Source organism: Spea bombifrons, chromosome 7 (assembly GCF_027358695.1).
Source record: "Spea bombifrons isolate aSpeBom1 chromosome 7, aSpeBom1.2.pri, whole genome shotgun sequence".
Taxonomy (NCBI): domain Eukaryota; kingdom Metazoa; phylum Chordata; class Amphibia; order Anura; family Pelobatidae; genus Spea; species Spea bombifrons.
The window spans coordinates 40,007,203-40,027,518 of NC_071093.1; the positions used below are offsets into that span (position 1 = coordinate 40,007,203).

General features: G+C 40.8%; 1 protein-coding gene across 1 annotated transcript in view; it reads right to left on the minus strand.

The window, feature by feature from the left end:
• The window catches only part of MICALL2 (MICAL like 2), a 21,626-nt gene extending 4,028 nt beyond the window's left edge, over nucleotides 1-17,598 (minus strand). The window contains exons 1-12 of the mRNA XM_053471324.1: nucleotides 17,435-17,598; nucleotides 15,638-15,781; nucleotides 10,787-10,835; nucleotides 9,466-9,607; nucleotides 6,710-6,882; nucleotides 6,454-6,575; nucleotides 5,164-6,267; nucleotides 4,830-5,053; nucleotides 4,513-4,606; nucleotides 3,234-3,511; nucleotides 1,538-1,732; nucleotides 453-511 (exon numbers count right to left, since the gene is read on the minus strand). Coding sequence (XP_053327299.1) covers nucleotides 453-511; nucleotides 1,538-1,732; nucleotides 3,234-3,511; nucleotides 4,513-4,606; nucleotides 4,830-5,053; nucleotides 5,164-6,267; nucleotides 6,454-6,575; nucleotides 6,710-6,882; nucleotides 9,466-9,607; nucleotides 10,787-10,835; nucleotides 15,638-15,780 — 2,583 coding nt within the window. The 5' untranslated portion in view covers nucleotide 15,781; nucleotides 17,435-17,598. The remainder of the gene's footprint in view (nucleotides 1-452; nucleotides 512-1,537; nucleotides 1,733-3,233; nucleotides 3,512-4,512; nucleotides 4,607-4,829; nucleotides 5,054-5,163; nucleotides 6,268-6,453; nucleotides 6,576-6,709; nucleotides 6,883-9,465; nucleotides 9,608-10,786; nucleotides 10,836-15,637; nucleotides 15,782-17,434) is intronic.
• Nucleotides 17,599-20,316: the final 2,718 nt, after the last annotated feature.

Here is a 20,316-nt window from a genome sequence, read left to right on the forward strand (position 1 = left end):
ACTGCTGCAGTTATTTGGCACCGGGCAGAAATTTGGCATTTGGAGTGCAATTGTTAATTTTGGATTTTATATATATATATATATTATACATATTTATATACATACATACATACATACATACACACACCAATTCAGATATCATATCTCTATATAATCTGCCTTATGCTATAGAACACACACATACGTGATCAGGTAGTCCTTCAGAGACAACAGACAAAGAGAATTTTTTTTTCTTTTGTCTTAAAAATTGATTTTTACAGTAGAGTCTTCTCCCTACTCAAGGCAGTCATTTGTGCCTCTGATAAAATTACTCTAATTACTCTTTAGAACTTGGGAGTATATAAAATTCCCATTGGAATCATCCTTTGAATGGATAGGATAAGTTCCGGCCACTATAAGTTATTTTCTTATCTTATTCTTCTATACAGGACATCACCTATACCTGTACTAACCTTATACGGAGCTCTTCCATTTTCTGACAAGTCTTGTGATAACAACTTGGATATTTTAACTGGAAAAAATAAAATAAAAGAACAAAAACAAAAAACAAAAATCTAAATGAATGTAAAATGAAATCATGTCAATCATTCCAATTAATCACTTAATGCTACATATTTATTCACTCGTTCTCCCCAGGTGAGATCTGTGCTGTACAGTTTCCCGTATGGAAATTAGGTTGTATTAATAAACACCGGTAAATAATAATGTTCTTCTAAATTTAGCAAGAAACGTTAAAGAAGGGAAGATGCGACATGCGCTGAGATTTTCCAGCGAGCGTGACTCAGAAGGGAGAGGCTGACAGGGAGGTTTTTCATGTTATAAAGCAAGGCGTTATACACCTCACGTCACCGCAAGGCATGCAGCGACCTCGGATCGTGTCTGCCGGGTACACTTTACATCTGCTAAGGGAGCGTAAAAATTTTTTTAAGGAGAATCTGTCACACGGCCAAAGGCAAGGGAGGGCATGCGCGGAAAATACTTTTCTTTTTGCGCGTTTGTTCAGTAGCGAACAACTAAGCATAGAAAAACAAATATATTAAAAAAAAAAGTGCAGATTTGGTAAAATATATACCGGTATTTTTTTTTACATTTATTAGCCTATTATAATAAAGTAGTGAGTGGGGGCCAACACAGTAATAACCCAATTTCTTCATCTATTCCTTTAATTTGTTGATTAAATTACATTCACCATTATAATCCACTATCAGTCATGCAGTCGGAAAGGAATTTTGCACCAAAAAAATAGATTATATTACAAAATATTAATGTTAAATATAAATATATATTAAATATTCAGATAAAGGTGAAGGTATTTATTTTATAAGCAATGAGTTGGAGTGCAAGATGTTCACATTTGAGACATTGTGCTTAAAAAAAGGCATTTATTATATATCTACATATAAACCAAATATGGCCGCCAGCTACGTCACAGAAGGTTGTGTGGGCATATTACGATATGAAGGTATTATTACGGACAAAATAATCTGCACCGTAGCTGTTGTGTAGATACCCAGACAAATCAGCGTACTTAAGTTACCTGTAGACGATGGCACGAAGTTCTCAGTGTTCTTGGAAGACACATTATCTTCTTTATTCAAGTGGAAACGCCAGGAAGGGTGCTTGGGCTCCTCGCTCGCATCCTGCCATTTTTGTTCTGTTTTTGGCAAATCGCTGATCAGGTCCACGTTGACCTTAAGAAGCTTTTTCTTTGGTGGCGTAGCGGTCGGCCGCGCTGAAAGGAGTCGAAAAGAGACAAAGATTCAAATTACCGATAAAAACTATTTTAAAAAAAAAAGTTAAGCGGTTAAAATGTTCATGCATGGTCTGCAGGCTAACACAGGTCATGCTTATAACATGCTTATCAACTGGCGAATCAATGTTTTGGGGACAAAAATCACACAAAAAAAAACACATTGTACACATAAGCGGAGAACCGAGCAGAAAAATAATACAATTTACATTTTGTGGAATAAGTTGGTTTACATCTAAAAAAAATTTCTTTTCGACCATAAGTTAGATATTTAAAGAAATTTGCTACCATTGTAACGTGTAATAGAAGAACAAACACAAAAGGTTTTATTTAGTTGAAACACGTGCCTTCTGCAGACGGTGGTACGTGCTCGCACAGGTGTTTCCAAACAGAAGAGGATAGCCAAAACGGAATTTTACGTCAAACGGATATCTACAAAGCGGAGATAACCATCACAGCAGGGACTGCATGCTTGGACTCGAAAACCCAGGTTCTTGGGAACTTTAACAACCACGAAACACAGCAAAGCATTCAGCTCTCCCCCGGCTTACTCTCATGCGCTCACCACGCAGGGGCAAAGGATTCTGGCAAAGTGCATGCTTTTGTATGCAAAAAAAAAACGGCATTTCCATCGTTTCCAACACGAGCCGCCTCTCACCACGATCGCCTGACAGAGACCGATTCTCCGAGCAGTCTACGTATTTTCCGAGGACTCCTTCAGAACTAAGTTTGCGATTAAGAACGATACAAAAATATTTGGGTTTTTATTTTTGGGCGCTAGTTTTAATGTAACAGGTAAAAAAAGGGGTACATTATAAACATCAAACGCACTGTTAACTCATCTAGCACGGAAGGGGTTAATTGCAAGCAAGGCACATTTTATCAAAGTAGGCATCTTTCACTATCTTGCAGGGACATAATTCTGGAGTTTCAGGATTTTTTCTGAGGGAGTGAACAGTGTGTGCATGACTAGGCAAAGCACAGCCTCCACTACTTAACAGGGGGGTAGATATGCGGAGCAATCCTCCGGCAGAAGAGGCAGCGTCCATACAGTAAGGGAATTTAAGCCAGCAGAGAATAGGCATAAGGCTACCCTGAATATAAGACAAGAACCAAGTAAGGTTTTGGCTCTTACAACAACAGGTAAGACAATGGCAGACAAAACGAAGAAACATTCTCCTATCTGCCATCAAATACTATAGTTTCTTAAAGGCTTATTCTGCAGCCCCTCCAGGAATAGATTTAAATATTAAATGGTAACACTAAGACCCAGTTGAGTCAGACCACAAGACAGGGTCAATCATCCCAAAACAGAATCGCCCATCCCGATGGCACCAACATGACATGTCTAGCCCCCATGTCTTTAACGTAGTTCTTCTGTAACAGAGCTGTAGAGACAGGACTAGTAAATGGAAAAGAAAAATAGACGTTTTGTTTGAAATGCCCCTTTTAAAGGAATGAGAATAAAAACAATAATAATAACCTTTCTCATCCAGTTTTCCTTCTTGAGTCGGTGACGCAGGGGATACGACAAACTGCACAGGTTTATTTTCTTTCCCAGATGGATTTGGATTGATGTTCACCATCACAGTAGTCGTGACCGAAGTTGGTTTTGTCTGCCATGTTGCATCGTGACTTCGGGAAGAAGTTTTTTCCGGGACTCGGGAAGAAGTTTTCTCCGGGACTCGGGAAGAGGTTTTTTCCGGGACTCGGGAAGAGGTTTTTTCTTGGTCTTGGAGTGGAGGCTTTTCCAAAATTGCCCTGTTGAAAACGTAAATGCAATTAAGGATGGTTCTAAACCTCATTAACTGGCTGAAATCTATCCTTACAAAAATCACTATATGGAAACAGAGAAAAATACACAAACACCCATAAAACATTGTCATACAGCAACATACAAAGAAAGATTTACAAAACTATAATTACAGTCCTTTTTTCATGGGCTAAAGAAGGAACTATGTTTTCCCTTCTTTCTTTCTGCAGAAAAATGCCTATAGTGGGGCCTCCAAATGAATAATAAATAATATCAAAGAGGATTAGCCAACTCTGATCTTTAATTGTTCCGCATATAATCAATACTTACATATATAGAGCCAAAAAGAGTATATATTACCATTGTACGAACTAATTTACTACACTTTTGTCCCCAAATAATAATTTTTTTTTAAAAAAAGGGCAGAGAGGAAGTTTTTCTTTTTTACAGATTGTAGATTGGATCCCCGTTAGAAGACGGGAGTTTCTGTCTTCTATCGGCTGCCCAAAAGGGTCAGATCTCAGGACTTTCCCAGACACATGCAAGCAAACATGTGTGTCTCATCCCATATAAAACCCGCGCCGTCTGACAGATGGAATTTCAGCACATTCGTAAGAAGCGGAGAGCTAATCTGGAGTTAATCATTCGGAAAATACACAATACCATGAACAGACAATGCTATTTAAGGAAACTCAAGCAGAAGAACTGAAGTTTGTGCCAAGGGGGCCGACAGCGCGTTTAGATGGACACAATCAAATAGAATTACACGTTCACCGACAAAAGAACAATCACAGGAAGAAAATAAACATATATACCAAGACACGAAAGGCATATATCAAATCAGAACAAGCCGGATAATCACTTGGTACATTGCAAGACAACATCTGAAAATTCTATTTCATTCTATGGAGTAGAGGGACATCCAAAACGGTGGTGGGCCATTAATAATGAAGTTTCCCCAAAGAGGGTAGTTTGAGATGTGAATTCTGTGCAGTTGCCACATACTTACCCCGGAATGGAGGGCCTCTTCTCAACTGATTTAAGCAAAGATCTCCAGTCTTCGGGGGCTTCTGACTTTGAGACTTTAGAGCTGGGTACTTGAGCTGTATCTCCAGTCTTCGGGGGCTTCTGACTTTGAGACTTTAGAGCTGGGTACTTGAGCTGTAATGAGAAATCAAGCTCATTAGAAAACAAGAATTAAAGTCTCCACGAAGACGCACTTAAAAGCATTTGTGTAGACTGGTGAGACTAGTGGAAATGTAGTTTTGTTTATAACGTTTTTCTTTCTCCAGTGAAAGAGAGGAATCACCAAAGAAGAATACTTACCGTTTGGAACGGAACCAGCACCGGATAAACCAGTCTGTGTAGAAACAAGACTCTTCCCTGCATTTGGAGCGCTAGTTTCCTTGCTGAAGGTGTACATCGGGGTGGTTTTAGGAGGCTCTGGACTAGAAGTGGCCGCTTTAGTCTGACGCTCTTTCGGGACAGGTCTCTGGGGCTCCTCTTTACGGCTGGCGGTCTTGGATTCTGTTTGTTTAACATCAAGGTTCCTTGAGGAGGAAAAATATATTAAATATTACTTGTTAAAAAGGTATCATCAAAGTCTTTAGACCGACTATAGAATAAATCAGACACCAGATGCTAGAAGTGAAATATTTACCTTTGTGGAATGGATACACTGCTAGACTTTTCAGCTCCTCCAGGTTTTGGGGAACTGGATCCAGGAAGTGCTTTCAGAAGGTAACTTCTAGCTTTGTCTCTGTCTTTATCCATGTTCACCTCTGAAGTTCCTGATGTCGAACCGATAGCCAAAGACCTGCCAGGTCCATTAGAACTGGAAACTTTAGGAGTGTCTTTAGCGGATGATGAACTGCTGTTTGTTGGCTCAATGACCACAGGACTTGCCTGGAAGAACTTGTCCCGAGCTTCCTTGTTCTTGGCTGCAGTTGATGAAAATTTCTTTGTAGAAGAGTCACTGTCTTGAGGTTCATGTTTTGAGACTGGAGAAGATGACCACTTTCCACCAGGGCTGGATAGTACACTGATGGAGTTACTTGTGGAACTGGAAGTCTTCGTTTGCCATGGCTCTTTTTTGGCTTCCTTTGACGAGCCGGATAACGAAGAGTTTGCATTATCTGTTTTCCCTTTGTAAGTTTGTAGATAAGAAGGGGTTGGACTGTTTGCCTGTTCATGGACCCGAGGACCTGTGTCATTAATGACATTTTTGCTAGAGTAACCAGTAGAAGCTTTGTTTGTGTTTTCAGACTCAGATGCGTTGGAGACATTTGGACTCCATTTGTGGACATTGAAAAAGCCCACCTCCGTCCTGTTTGTTGGCTCTGGAGTGACCGTGTTTGCTGCACTTGAACTTTCCTTATTAGTTGCCTTTTGAAAGCTTGGTGTGACTTTACTAGCTGGTCCTTGTCCTGCTTTCATACCGATATTTGAGCTGTTTTTATTGTTACTCACAAAACCCACTGCCGTCCTATTAGTTGGCTCGTGATTAACAGAGTTTGTGGTGTTTGGAACAAATTTATTTACTGGAGTTTTGTCATTCTCCTTGGGTACCAGCGAACTTGTGACAGATGGGCTTTTCTGGTTATTGGTAAAGGCACTTGCTGCAGGTCTATATGGTCCAGAAGGACTACTGTTGGCCGTTACTGGTGAAGTGATGGTGGGATGATGACTTGAACAGATGAAGGTGCCAGGGTCATCACCAATTTTATAATTTCCTGGCTGCAAAGTGCGTGAACACTGCTTACATCTAGCAAGAATGTAGAAAAAAAAATTTAGATTGAGTATGCAAAACAAATAAAAAAACCAAGTACTCGTTTCCACCTTTATGGGGAAAATATAGCATATAAAGCAATGATGCTGAACAGCAATGCAGTCCTACAAGATATTTTACTAGCCCACCAAACCTCCAATACCTTTACTTTGAAAGACTTACTTGAAACAATTCCTATGGTACAATTTCCCGTCAGACAGATGCCTTTGGACCAAATGAACATGCTTTCCGCAGAGCGTGCAGCTGCTGCTGACTGATCCATTGCTGTCAATTTCTCTTATTCCCTGAATTGGAGAGAAGACACCACTTACATCATGAGGTTGTAACCGTATCATCTGCGGCAAAGCTAGGCAGAGCACTGGTGCAGTAAAGGATTATGGGCAAGTGGGTATTTAAGTTGGTCAATAAGGTTCCTTACCGCTCTCACAGGAGCGTTTTCAACGACCAAGTTGTCCTTTAATGCTGGTGGGTTGCTTCTCGGAGCAGGCTGTGGACGGTTGGTGCTCGGTGGGACATCATTGGTAACTTTCTTTCCAATTGGCTCCTCAATGGTATCTGGCGGGGGACGTTTCACCGCCCCCATGCCACCAACTGGGGAAAATAATAAATAGTAAATTTAATATAATAATAGTAAATGGGAGAGCTTAGATGAGGTCTCCAGAAGCGAACCCAACACAGACTTTGGCCAAGTTCATAACAAAATGAGAAACGTCAAGGCGGAAGGAATTTCTGTTTTTCCCAAACGGTAAAAAATATACATATGGAAAAATTTCATAAAGAGTAGCTTTTTCTGTATTTCTTTCTTTTCACTGCACACATTTTCACCTCTGGTAAATCTGTCCCTAAAGGGGATTTCTGTAAGTTAGCCAGAAGAACGCTCAAACTGTATAACAATTAACCGCACACACATATCTCTCTGTTTACAAGGCTAAATATGACCTTGAATTTCCCTCCTGCCTTTATGGCTAGGATATTTATTCAGTTTTAGCCGGTAAGCCATTAACCTGGATAATTAAGTCACCCTAATGTTCTTACTCCGGAGGCTCATTTTTATATATCGATGTATTCAGAACATAATAACGTAACAGAGAATAAGAAACTGTGTAATTCTCTAACATGTATAAAAAAAAAAAAAAGATACATTTAGAATTAGGATTTTTTTTCTTTTTTTTTTTTTATCGTGCCAGAGAAGTTACAGAGAACAAGTTCTAACCTCCTCCGTGGCAAGTTTTATGGAGAATCACAGCCAAGTTCTGTTCAAACAACATTGGTATTTATTCAGGAAAATATTTGCCTTCTGAGAAGCACGCACCCTAATCCAGTTAACAAATTAAGAAACAAACAACCAAAAAAAAGAAAAAGAGAAGCCCAAGGAAAATATACACAGAAACGCAACAGCGACCTAACGCGTTTGCACCAGGGGATTCTGGGAGTTAAATGGTGATTGATACCCCGAGAACAATAGGCGCATTCTTGTGTTCCACCCCCTGCTGCGGGAATCTGGGGGCAAACAGACACGGAACATTTCTTCACTTCTACGTAGGAGAAACTGAAAGCAAAGAAGCTGGACGTAGAGAAAATAAAAAAAAAAAACCTATATTTTGCCAAAAACAATTTCTTACGATTGATGATTATTTACATAGAAACATCTCTTCTGCCCGTTTTTCCAAGACTCAAACCGTAATCAGTCACTGGTCTTATCTTAGAGTCACGAACGTTTTATGCCCTTCCCATGCGTGTTTACATTCCCTTACTGTATTACCCTCTACCACTTCTGATGGGAAGCTAGTCCATTTATCTACCACCGTCTTGGTAAACCCTTGCCCCCCCAGTTTTTGATGATCTCCTCTTGTTCTAACATTTCTCCTCTTAAATAAACTTCCCTCCTATACTTTGTTTAATCCCTGTTTAAGTATTTTAAAGTTTCTATCACATCTCTCCTCGCCTCATTACATGCAGAATCAGGAATGTTCTTTGCTTCATAAAATGACGATGCTGACGATTCTTAAGGTCTGGAAAAAAACGATCAATTTTCATATTATGGTGGACAGAAGAAATAGCAAAGTTCTTTTTTTTCACTAAACACAAATTTTCATCTCAACTACAAGAAGCAGTGATCGGCGAGTTTCACGTGCGATGAATAGATGTGTTCACTGCTTATTTAAACAAACATTAATGGGTAGAAGCTGAGACGTGCCAATTCTCAGGGAATTGCCCCCAGTCACCCCTGCCCTTAGTCTTTGTCACCTCCAACTCCCTTAAGACTAATAGATTGTAAGCTCCCAAGAACAGGACTCTTCTCCTTATGTAGCAGAATGTTTACTTACTTTCACTGTGCCTTATTGTAATAGCGCTACAGAATCTGCCAACCTTCTACAAATACAATTCAATAAAAGTAGGATGGGATCCTTAAGATATTAGATAATTAGATTTTAAAAGCAACTTTTTGTGTATAAAGTAGCATTATTTACCATTTTATTTTGGTGGGGTTACTTTTCATGCTTTCATAAGTGATGTAAGGCTGCAAAAACCCCAAACAGAACAAGGGGCCAGACCGAGAGGTCATTTTGTCAGCGGAGGGCACATTCCTTTCTGCGCTGTGGTTTTGGAGAAAGCTGCCCCTTTGTATTATCAGCACAACCGAAAACATTTTAAGCAGTCCTCCAGGGAGATAAAGTCTCTTGAATTGGGGTTTCCCAGGATTAAAAAAACACAGGGAATAAAGTCCAGCCGCTCCCTTTATAACTAACCTCAGAAGCAAACGGTTTATAAACGGATCATCGAACAACTACAGTTTATGGGAAAGAATAAGTCTTTATTGACCCCATTCCCAAAGTACATCGTTCTTAGCCCATAAAAATATATTAAAAAAATAAATATCTTCTCATCCCCAGGGACCCATGATTCCCAATCCTGCTCAAACAGGGACTTGTTACATTTTTTGGTTGTTATTATTAATCTCATGGGTTTCTGAGATTTGGGATATCTCTCGCTTAGAAAAATATTTCCCCATTTGTCAAAAATTAAGGAAAAAGCATTAAGAATGAGACAACTGGCCCTTTTTTTGGCATTATCTTCTCAAAGTCTTGAATGTGTGGGGGGGGGGAGAAGCCCCACAGTTACCAGAAATTGCCCCTTTTCCCCCCAGAAGGATGATCAGTACGAAATACTCACTGGGAGATCTGCCGTGGAAGTAGTTGTAATATTGCGACACGTAAGTCAGGATACTGAGCCGGTCCGGGACCTTAAGTTGGACCATGTCTTCAGCATCCAACAAAGCTGGAATACCCAGTTTTTCTTCAGCAACACGAAAAGCCTGGCACATTTAATGGAGGAAACGAGGGAGAAAAAGGAGAGAAAGACCTGATCAGTGATGAGACAGCTATGGTGGAAAAGCCACTGTAAATACAGAATATTGTATTGGTAGTTGCGCAACATCCGGACACATGTTTTTCCAGAACTGGAATAGGCAAACTAGATCATAGTTATCACCTGTCCTGATTTAGTCACCTTGGTCTTGTCTAAGTAACTTAGATTTGACACATGTAGAGTTGCTCCTCGGGGTCACGTGGATTCGGACACCTGGTAAGTGTTCTAATCAGCACTCAATGTCTATCTTTCTATTCTCCACTCTAGGTAAACAGGTAACTAGTAATTACATGGCATCAAAGTAAATCCATAAGATTACTTGCCTATTGCAGTTCCATAGCATACAATTTAACCCTTTAAGATACAGTTGAATTTGGAAGACTGATGTTATCTAGCAACTAGAGTTGAGCGGCCATCTCGATAATGTAATCTCAAATCTAGCCTGAACCCGACTGAAAATGGCAAACAAATTTCAAGTCATCCGTGAAGAGCTATCACAAGACATTCGGGAAATCACCAAGAAATTCCAGAAAGCAATTAATAAGCATTGACGGGAAAACGAAAGGGAAAGTGTAAGGTGCAGCAATCAATCTAACAGGTTACTTAACCACCTAACCATGCGTAACAGTCCCTTGACTAAAAGCGGCTACATCTGAAACGTTAAAACATATTTATATATATTCTGTGTACTGCTCCATTGAAGACTGGGTCGGTACTGTTATCTATTCTGCAGAACCATTAGACAGCCCAATCTGGCCCACAATACCTGAGAGGAGCCTTTGGAACCTTGCATTCTTCCCGACAAGATGGCTGGTGATAGACCAACCAAGAGACGTGTACAGTACGGTGCGATATCCAGTAAGGTGGACTGGGTAAGGTTTATGGTCAGTCACAAAAGAACCCTGGTGGACATCATTAGGCCTACTGTTCTCCCGTAACCAGCCCCGTTCTCTAGCAGACATTTATCTTTTGGAATATAAACAAGTCCAGTGGAGACGAAAAGTCTTCTATTCAAAATGTTACTTTTCTAATGTTACATATTGTCTTCCTGACACATTCACAATGCCTGGGTCCCAACGAGAAGTACAGAAGGTAGAACAGAGGTTCAGAAGGGTAACAAACTTACCAGGTGGTTATTTTCATAAACATTTTCTTTGCTGAGAGAATTAAAGTTTCTGAAGAAAAAAAAAAATAATGCAAGTTAAAAACCACAGGAAGATGGAATTTAATTTTAATGCAACAAAAACAAACAGCACTCCACTGCCCAGAGAAAGTGGAAACAGTCCTGGAGACCAGGAAAGTAGCGCTTCACCCGGAGACTCCTGGGCAAACGTGTAAAGTTCCCCTGTATGGGTACGAATTAAAAACATGCACGTAAAATACAGTATTCTTCCAATGCCTTACAAAGTTATATAAAGCGATGTGGCTTTGTGACCTTTTGCTAGTTACCATGTCTCAGGAATTTCAGTTTTCTATACATAACCCTAAAAATGACAATTTTGTTTTTATTATTATTTTATGAATTTTTTATTTATTTAATCAGCGTTCATTGCGGATGACTGGAATCACTCCTGGTGAAGAGAGGTTTCTGTAGATAAAATATAATTTTCCTTTTAATCACAACGGGGGTTCTGAAACCAGTGACAATGAAGTCACATCCTGAATCAATTTGTGTTCCCTGATTTTTCTTTAGGTCCATCCAGGTGCTTCCTGAAATACAATGTATCTAACACGGCCAACACGGACGCGGCAAAACCCGGCTGTGTAACGTGAAGGTCGGGGACACCAAACCGATAAGAATCATACAAGCCAGCAAAACAGGACACGCTAACAATGCGGACATTTGCTACTGCTTATTAGTTTAAACAAAACATCGAGAGAAAAAAAATACTAAAACCATTTAATTAAAATCAAAATTATAAGATGTGCCATATTACACGGACACTTGATAAGTCACTTCAAACATCCAGAAGGAAAAAAAAACAGGAAGACTATTTTCGACGAGCTAGACTCGATTTGAAGTAGACAAAACAGGATATTTCTTTTCACCATTAAAATTACCGAGCCCTAATTTATTAATTAGTGACTTTGTAAGCAAGACTATATATCTTTGGAAAGATTCTTTGCGGTGGTCTGAATTACACGTTTAAATTTATAGCCATAGCTTTGTTAGCACAAGCAGTAGTTGTTTATTCCTTATTCTTGCGCAATGCTCAGCACTCGGTGGATTTATTTCATGCAAGTCACCGCCACATCATTCCTGGAAGCAGCAAACATGGGCTTCAAGTCGGAGCCAAAACCCAGGATCCCCCCCCCCAGCCTCCCCCACGCTGGAGAAATGATCACTCGCTGCATGGGACAAATCTTGGGAGAAGAAACAGTGTTCTGTACAACAGCTGCGGGCAATTCGGAAAGATCTAAAGTTAAGACATTTCACAGGATAAACCAGAATTCATTTTTTTTATGGGCAGGCATATAATATGTTGAATATATCTTTGGATAGACACTATCACATGCCTCTCAAGTGCCCCTGTTTAGGAGATACAGTCCCTTCTTTGTACCCAAATCCCTTTGTCACTTTTTCCTTCCCCTGTCTCTTTTTCTAGGAGCTCGAAGTGTTTGCTGGGTATGAGTGTATTACAGCGTTCCTCAGCCATAAAAGTCACAATAAGGCGTTTGAATTTTAATAATACATTTTTATTTTTCAATTCTTACTGTCAGCAACAGGTCTAAGCCGGCAGGTCCAAGGGGCAGTAGCCTCCCGTCCACAAAAGTATGGGTGCAAACCACTCTCTTGGGCGAACGTGGCATAAAAACTAGACATAGAACTAGAGGGCAGCGTACTTGCTTCTCCTATAGGTGAGAATTTATATTAATTTACCTACAAAGTACCTTAATATACAGTCTTCATTTGCAGGGCTCTATGGGGCACAAGGCTGTCCCTTTAAATTACATGAAGCTTCTTGTCAAATATGCTTTTGTTGTTGTTTAGGTCTGAAACCCTTATCTTCACCCACACGCACAGCTGCGCCATATCAGCAATGGCTTCCACGGGCCCCGTTAAGTGAATTCCTTTCTGCAAAACACAGGAAAGGCCTGTTGACGTCTGGATTTCCCAACCCCAAAAATAGAACTAATTAGGAATTCTTTGCTCCATTTTCTGGAGACCTCAGTATGCTAACCAGAAAAGATGACTTAAGAATGTTCCATAACTCACTAGATATATACACTAACCCACACATATGCACACTTCAGGCATAGAAATATTTAGTACTACAATATAGGCTGACTACTGAGATATAGATAGATAGATAGATAGATAGATAGATAGATAGATAGATAGATAGATAGATAGATAGATAGATAGATTCCAAAATTAGTTACCAGCACTCCTGGGACTTGGTTTCAATAAATCTCTCAAAACTCTGTGTTACAAGTCAACGTTTCAGTCTTTTATTTTCAGACTTTCATCAGTATATATACATATACATATACATACATATATATACATACATTTAGAATAAAACCTTCATTTATACCAAAATAAAAATTCAAAAAGATCAATAGGTAGGTTTAGGGAACAGGTAAGGTCTTCCATCAAACACACAAAAAAACAAAAACAAAAAACAAAACACACAATTCTATGGAAAGCCGAGCAGCTAATCAACATGTTAGATCAATTAAGATAACGCAGTCAGTGAACACCTACAAAGCAAATATTACTTTCCTCTTTATGACTTACACACAGGAGTAAGGAACCAGTGTCTCCTAAAATTACTGCCGGTTAAATATATATAGAATGCCTCAGCGTTTTGGGAAATGCCTTTATTTTCACACTTTACCTGTGATATTTGTATTACCTCTCTTACGACAATTTAGGGTTTCCTCACTAAGGGTAGAGTTGACCTCTTTCACTTCACTAATCATTTTGAAGGGCCAACACTGGCAAGTTTCTCCAACAAGAAGGGCCCTGAATCATGCATAATTCAATGGGTGACGGCACTTTCAAGTATACATCATCCAGGGCCATCGAGGCCTGGCCTGCAGCAGAAGCTCACTGGGGGTTAGACCTCCATATTGAACGGTGAAGTCAAAGGGCTAAAACACAACTCTCCTTTTAGTGAATAACAAGCACGAGTTGACAAGTAAAGTCATGTGACACCGAAACATTGAAAGAGTCATGGCTTTTGGTTAAAGCTCTGATTCTAAAGATCATATTAAAAGATTTGTGTGACCACCAGTGATTCGCAGACCACAATGTAAGAACCACTGACTCTTTTAACCTTTCCATAATAGCTTTGAAACTTAAAGGCAAAAAAAACCCAATAAGTGCATATTTCCACCCAATTTATTCCAGCTTCCCACAAGGTAAAATGATATTAGGACATACCACATTCATTTGGGTATATTATCACATAATTCAGCCAACGAAATCTCAAAAATGTAACGCCTGTCTCGCATTTTCAACACGTAATTTCCGTAACACGGACTCTACCTTAAGCCCGTCACATAATCTTCCGGCTGCTGGACCGTTGCCATCGTGGGTTTAGCCGTAATCCGTTGATCTTAAAAGCCTTAACAGGGAAATGTTCCCCAAGACGAACCACGCTATTGTCAGCCATGTGTAAAAGATCACACTTTCTTAGATTATCTCATGCTTTTTGTTAAAAATAAATAAATAATTAAAATAAAATAAAAATCTGTGCCAATAAAAAGCTCCACGAACCTATAAGTCAGGGTTAAGGTAAACGGGGTTAATATATCTTTTCCTTGTAGGGTTTGCCGTTTAAACAAGAATTCACATTCATCCAGAGGAACAGCTGTAATGTAGCAGCTAGAAGTGACATTTTTCTAGAGGACTTTAACCAACGTGCTGCATTTTTATGATGTAAGCAGTTTAACGATAAGACCCGTCATGTCTTCTGCTGTATGATGACTTTTCTTTATGCTTTAGAACAGAAAAGGTTTGTAAGAAGATCTATGCCAGTTAAAACACAAAGCGGTTACGAGAAAGGCTAGACTATGGGTTGTCAACCAGTCCCTCTGATTGTGGCATAACCGGAAGTGCCAAGCCACCGCAGCTTGTGTGGTCAACCCCATGTCAGTGTCTTATGTTGGTTTTTCTCTGCCAGTATGATGGTTGCTTTTCTGTAATATTAAAAAAAGTCTTGTGTTTTGACCAAACTAAATTCAACCATTTGGCCGTTTCCCAGAAGTTGACGGCCTGCTCTCAACGAGGGGGAGATACTTGGTCAGATAACTCAATGCACCCCCCCCCTTAAGTTCCAAAACAGTCCAGGGCCAGTAATTTGGTCTCCTCGTCCAGCACTGATTACTTGGCAAGTGTATTTAGTACATGGATGTCACAGCTAAACACTGAATTAATTAAAACTCCCATATAAGACTAGCAGCAACCAGACAAGGTATGACATAAACTAGAATTGTACATCATGGATATAATGCGTTTCATTTAAAGGGAAAGCGACAGCGCTGGATACAGTAATATACCCCCCCCCCTAGCGCTGGATACAGTAGCGCTGTAGAGTAATGTACGTCAAAAAATATCTATTTTTATCCCATAAACTTCCTTTATCTGCAGACATAAAGGTCACCATATTTCTGGTTACGTAATATTTCTGGGTGGCTTTCCCTGTGTTTAAACACCACGAGGACCGATCCTCCATAGTTTTTCATTACTCAGCGCATCCAGCTGGGCGATTAAGAGTCATTCTATCGTTTTCCACAAAGGCGGCACGATAAGGAGTCAGCGCCATATGGTTCAAAATTTATTTTTAATCCGATACTAATAATAAAAACGTTTGGAGTTCGTCTTTAAGTGACCGCAAGTTTATACAATTGTACAAAACTACTAAACACAGCGGAACTTACGTGACTCAACTTTCCACTTCTCCATGGCTCTCCCCCCCCAGAGGTAATAACGTTAGTGAAACACCCCTTAGAACACAGAATCACTTACATGAGGTCAGGCCGGTGCTTGTGAAGGATCGCACAAAACGCCAAACCATCGCGGAATGACGTCGTCATATTGGTAATGTTCACATCTCGATACCCCTCGCACTGCTGCTTGCACCACTGCTGGAGAGCCTTGATCGCCGCCATGCTGATGAAAGCAAAGAACAATCAACAAAAACAAATACTCATCATTTTTATTAAAGTGTTTGCTATTGTTTAGATTGTAAGCTCACTAGCCGAAGCCCACCTTTCTTGCTGGGAGCTTTGTATGAAAGTGTTCAGACCAAGGATAGGCAACGTGTCCGTGGCACGGTTAGTGAAGGTCCATAGAACATCATCACAGACCCCAGTAAATGTCCACCATGAGCCAGGCTGGTGCCTACCCCTGACTCACTCACACGCACGCTCTCTTTGGTCTAAGGGTCTAAATTGAGTAAAAAATTATTGAACTTCAATAAAATTAAAGAACTACTGAAAAGTACATTAAAATCTTTATAGTGAGGCATTTGAATAAGTTGGTCAAACGAGGTCTTCGCCACTGGGGTGCACAACTCCCTGATCCTACCCCTCAGACACAGGGTTTTAATATTCAAAGCCCCAGTCACATCACCGAACAAGCAAAAACGGACCAAAACCCCCGTCTTGCTACTGTAACACATAAATGGTTAATGAAATGGCACAATTCCATACACATGTACGAAGCTGGGAACGCTGCAAGAGTACGATAACAGCTCAAGATATGTAAAAGCCATCTTGAAGAACCAGTAAACGTTCTTTGGCTGGTGAAGAGGATAGAAGGGATAGAGTTGGTCAACCAGCCCACAAAGTCCACCTCATATGATGTCATACGTACGTTGACTGCACCATTACGGCTTTACGGTCCCTGGATGTGTTCTCACATTATACAATGCATTAAGAGAACAGGGGGGACCACCAGAACAAGGGGCAGCACCACCATGGATGTTCTGGATTCACCTGTTCCTTAGGCTGGTCTGCTAGGTCTAAGGAAATCCCACCGATCCCACATCTTAAGCAAGAACCCTGAACGTGACTTTTATCTGACCAGCAGCACGTTTAGGAAACCAGAGGTCCTCTTTTTGGAGCCTAAACAGGAAGGTGACAGATCTCACAAGACAATCGCCTGTCCCAGGAAACCGGTGGCAACAAAATGACATATCATGTGACGAAACCCGATCGAGGTAAAGGAGAAGAGAAGCCTTGGCTCACTTTTATCTTAAAGAAAGTTACGTGGCTGCACATAAAGGGTTAATCTACGAGGCATTTAAAGTAGGGACAGAGGAAGAACCGGCGTGAAACCCTTTCAGTACCTTACGGGATGTCTAGGGTTAAATAAAGAATACAGATACATAATATCTTATATATGTATTAGTTTATAATCAATATATTTTCATGTAGCTGTGTATATTATGACCGTATTATATACATACATACTATACATACATATATAACATGAGACACAAATTCCAGCGTTTCTTGCCTTACATTGATGAAATGCACCAAAAAAAGTAACAATACCTAAAATTGTAACATGTATGGCCAAATCGCCAAATACATAGTGTGTGTGTCAGTCAGTGTGAGTGTGTGTCAGTCAGTGTGAGTGTGTGTCAGTCAGTGTGAGTGTGTGTCAGTCAGTGTGAGTGTGAGTGTGAGTCAGTCAGTGTGAGTGTGAGTCAGTCAGTGAGTGAGTGTGAGTGTGAGTCAGTCAGTGTGAGTGTGCTGAGGCTGGTAAATGACAGCCCAGCAGTTGCCATGGTGCTCAGATTAATTGACAGCTCAGTACCTTTATACTGTGTGTAACCCCGGTGCTGGTTCTGTTCGCCGAGTTGGCAGCTCAGGCCCGGTTCTTCCTCCTGCAGCTCGTGCTCAGGGCCGGCTCCCAGGGGCCCCAGGCAGCCTCCAGCCCGCAGTCCTACGGTCTGAGCCCGGGAACACCGCGTAAGAGCAAGCCTGGGAAAGAGGCGGGCACACGGCCGGGGAGGGTGTTACACGAGTAGGCGGAGTCAATGGAAATTCGTGCTGGTTGCCCACGGAGGGCGTGGTTTAGCAGGTCAGCCTCGACTCGGTACGGACTGCCGCTGCTGCAGAACCTCTTATGAGGAGAAGGACTCGCTCATCTACGTATAGCGCTGGAAGGAGTGCATTAGGAGGGTGTTCTATAACGTGACATAAAGCTCACCAGTGTATTTGTGTTAATAAATAAACCGTAGACCGGAATGTCTTCATATTTGTATCTTTACCTCATTGATTTATATCATATTTTTGTATTTTTATAAATGATTTATATCATATTTTTGTATTTCTATAAATTATTGGCAGTGTGAGGATCGGACAGCGGATATTAGATTAAGAGATAAAGAGAAAGTCTGTTAAATAAAAATAGCAGATAAACTGAAAGTCTGGGTTTCCCAGATGCAAATTCGTAAAGTGCAAACAATCAAAGCAAGTATCACTTAAAATGTGATTGCGACATAATGAAAATATCCAATACACTACGAGACTTCTTTCTGCACTTCCTGGTGACAGACCACGTGAGCAGATGACATCATTTGTTTTAGTAATAAGTCACTTGGGTGCTTTCCCAAAGGAAAAAAACATTTTTTTTTCTAATACTTTAAAGATTGTAATGCTTATACTCACATCATACCTTCCAACTATCCTGGATTTCTCATAAAGGCAAATCCAACTGTGCCAAGGCCTATTGGCAGTGTATTTGAGGACGTGTATGTACGTATATAGGAGTATAAAGGGGTTAAAAGAGGAAAACCTTTATAATTTTTATTTGATACTAGCCATAAAAAATTATTCCTATATATTGTGCTGTTTTCTATTTATTTTTTTTAGAACTGTTCTGTTTATAATATATTTTCATTTTTGTGTGTGTTCTGTCTGTTATTTTAGCCCAGTCTACCAGACAAATACCCTGATCCCTTATCATACTGCCCTGTGGTAAATGATAGAATGGTTCAGTGTTAATCACCAGTCAGACTCAGTGACTAGTAAAAGTGTATGGAGCAACAGACTTCATTAGCATTGCCATAAAGCGTCAGCTCAGTGTTGTGTTTCAGCAGGGGAGGTCACGAAAATATCACATGACCGTCAACAATGGTATGGTATACAGCGCTGGGGGTTGTTACTGTATACTGTGTACTGTATGATTGTGTTTTGGTTACTTTTTGCTCTTTTTTCTCGTCAGGTGTGTCTGGTCTGCTAGGCTAAAGTTGCCATTCATGTTTTCATTGTGTTTGGTAGCCGCACGGAATTAAAAGCCGGTCCTAATTATCCATCTGGAAACCAACATTATATGACGCTCAGGTTCTATGACATCAAATGTAATAACGTGACCTAAACAAATTGAGCTCTATTATCAAGTTTGCATTAGTGGTCTGTCCCATTATCCACCAGCGCCGAGCAGACACCCCCTCAGGTTTCCGGCATTGGATTCCAGTTGATCGAATTATTTCAAATGGGTTTTGTGCCTGTGGGGACGTTCCTCTGGAAGCGTCTGCTAATGATATGTTAAAATGGATTTTATAAAATACTAAAAACTAGTCAACACGGAAAGTCTTCATTTTATGGCTGATTTCTGCCGATATCACGTTTCCCTGTGGATAATAGGAAACAGACAGGCGCTCGCATGAAGTTATTGGAGTAAGTTACAGATGCCGGGGGTACTCCACGGAGAGCACTCTAATATGATCCATAAAGAGGAAATTGCTTGAGATAGGAGAATGATCATTAGGAACTTTTCCTACCGTGTTTCCCCGATAGTAAGACACCCCCGATAGTAAGACGTATCGGGGGTTTCAGAGGGGTCGGCTAATATAAGCCGTACCCCGAAAGTAAGACATATGTCTTACTTTCGGGGAAACACGGGGGATTTGCCGGGTCCGCCACTCTAAGGGGCCGGGAAGTCCCCACCAAGGCCGGCCTTACGTGTCTGCGGCCGCACAGGATTTAAATTAAAACATCGGGGTTTTTTTTTAACTTTATTTAACATCCTCCATGTTAAATAAAGTTTTTTTAACTTTATTTAACATGGAGGATGTTAAATAAAGTTGAAAAAAACCCCCGATGTTTTTATTTAAACCCTGTGCGGCCGCAGACCCCTAAGGCCGGCCCCTTAGAGCAGGGCCGACCTTTGGGGTGTGCGACCGCACAGGGCGCCACACTCCAGGGGGTGCCAACCTGCGGCACCCGGCACCCCTCCAGAGACGGACAGTAATGTCCGCCGCTGGAGGAGCAGGCTCGCAAGGGAGCGGTATCGGAGGTCTTTAACAGACCTCCGGCTCCCTTGAGTGATTTTAAGCCGGGTTCAACCCGGCTTAAAATCACTCAAGGGAGCCGGAGGTCTGTTAATGACCTCCGATACCGCTCCCTTGTGATCTGCGCGGCAACAGCTGTTGTGCGCCGGGGTTTCTTGTCAGATCCCGGCGCACAACACTGAAGCCGCGCCCACCGCTGTCCGTGCCCTCTGAACCAGGAAGAAGACAGAACTGAAGAAGAGGAGCGAAGAGGAGGAAAAGAAGCTGAAAGAAGAAAGGAAAGGTAGGAAAGCATTAAGTGAGAGTGGATTGGTGTATATATGTGTGTGGATTGGTGTATGTGTGTGTGGATTGGTGTATGTGTGTGTGGATTGGTGTATGTGTGTGTGGATTGGTGTAT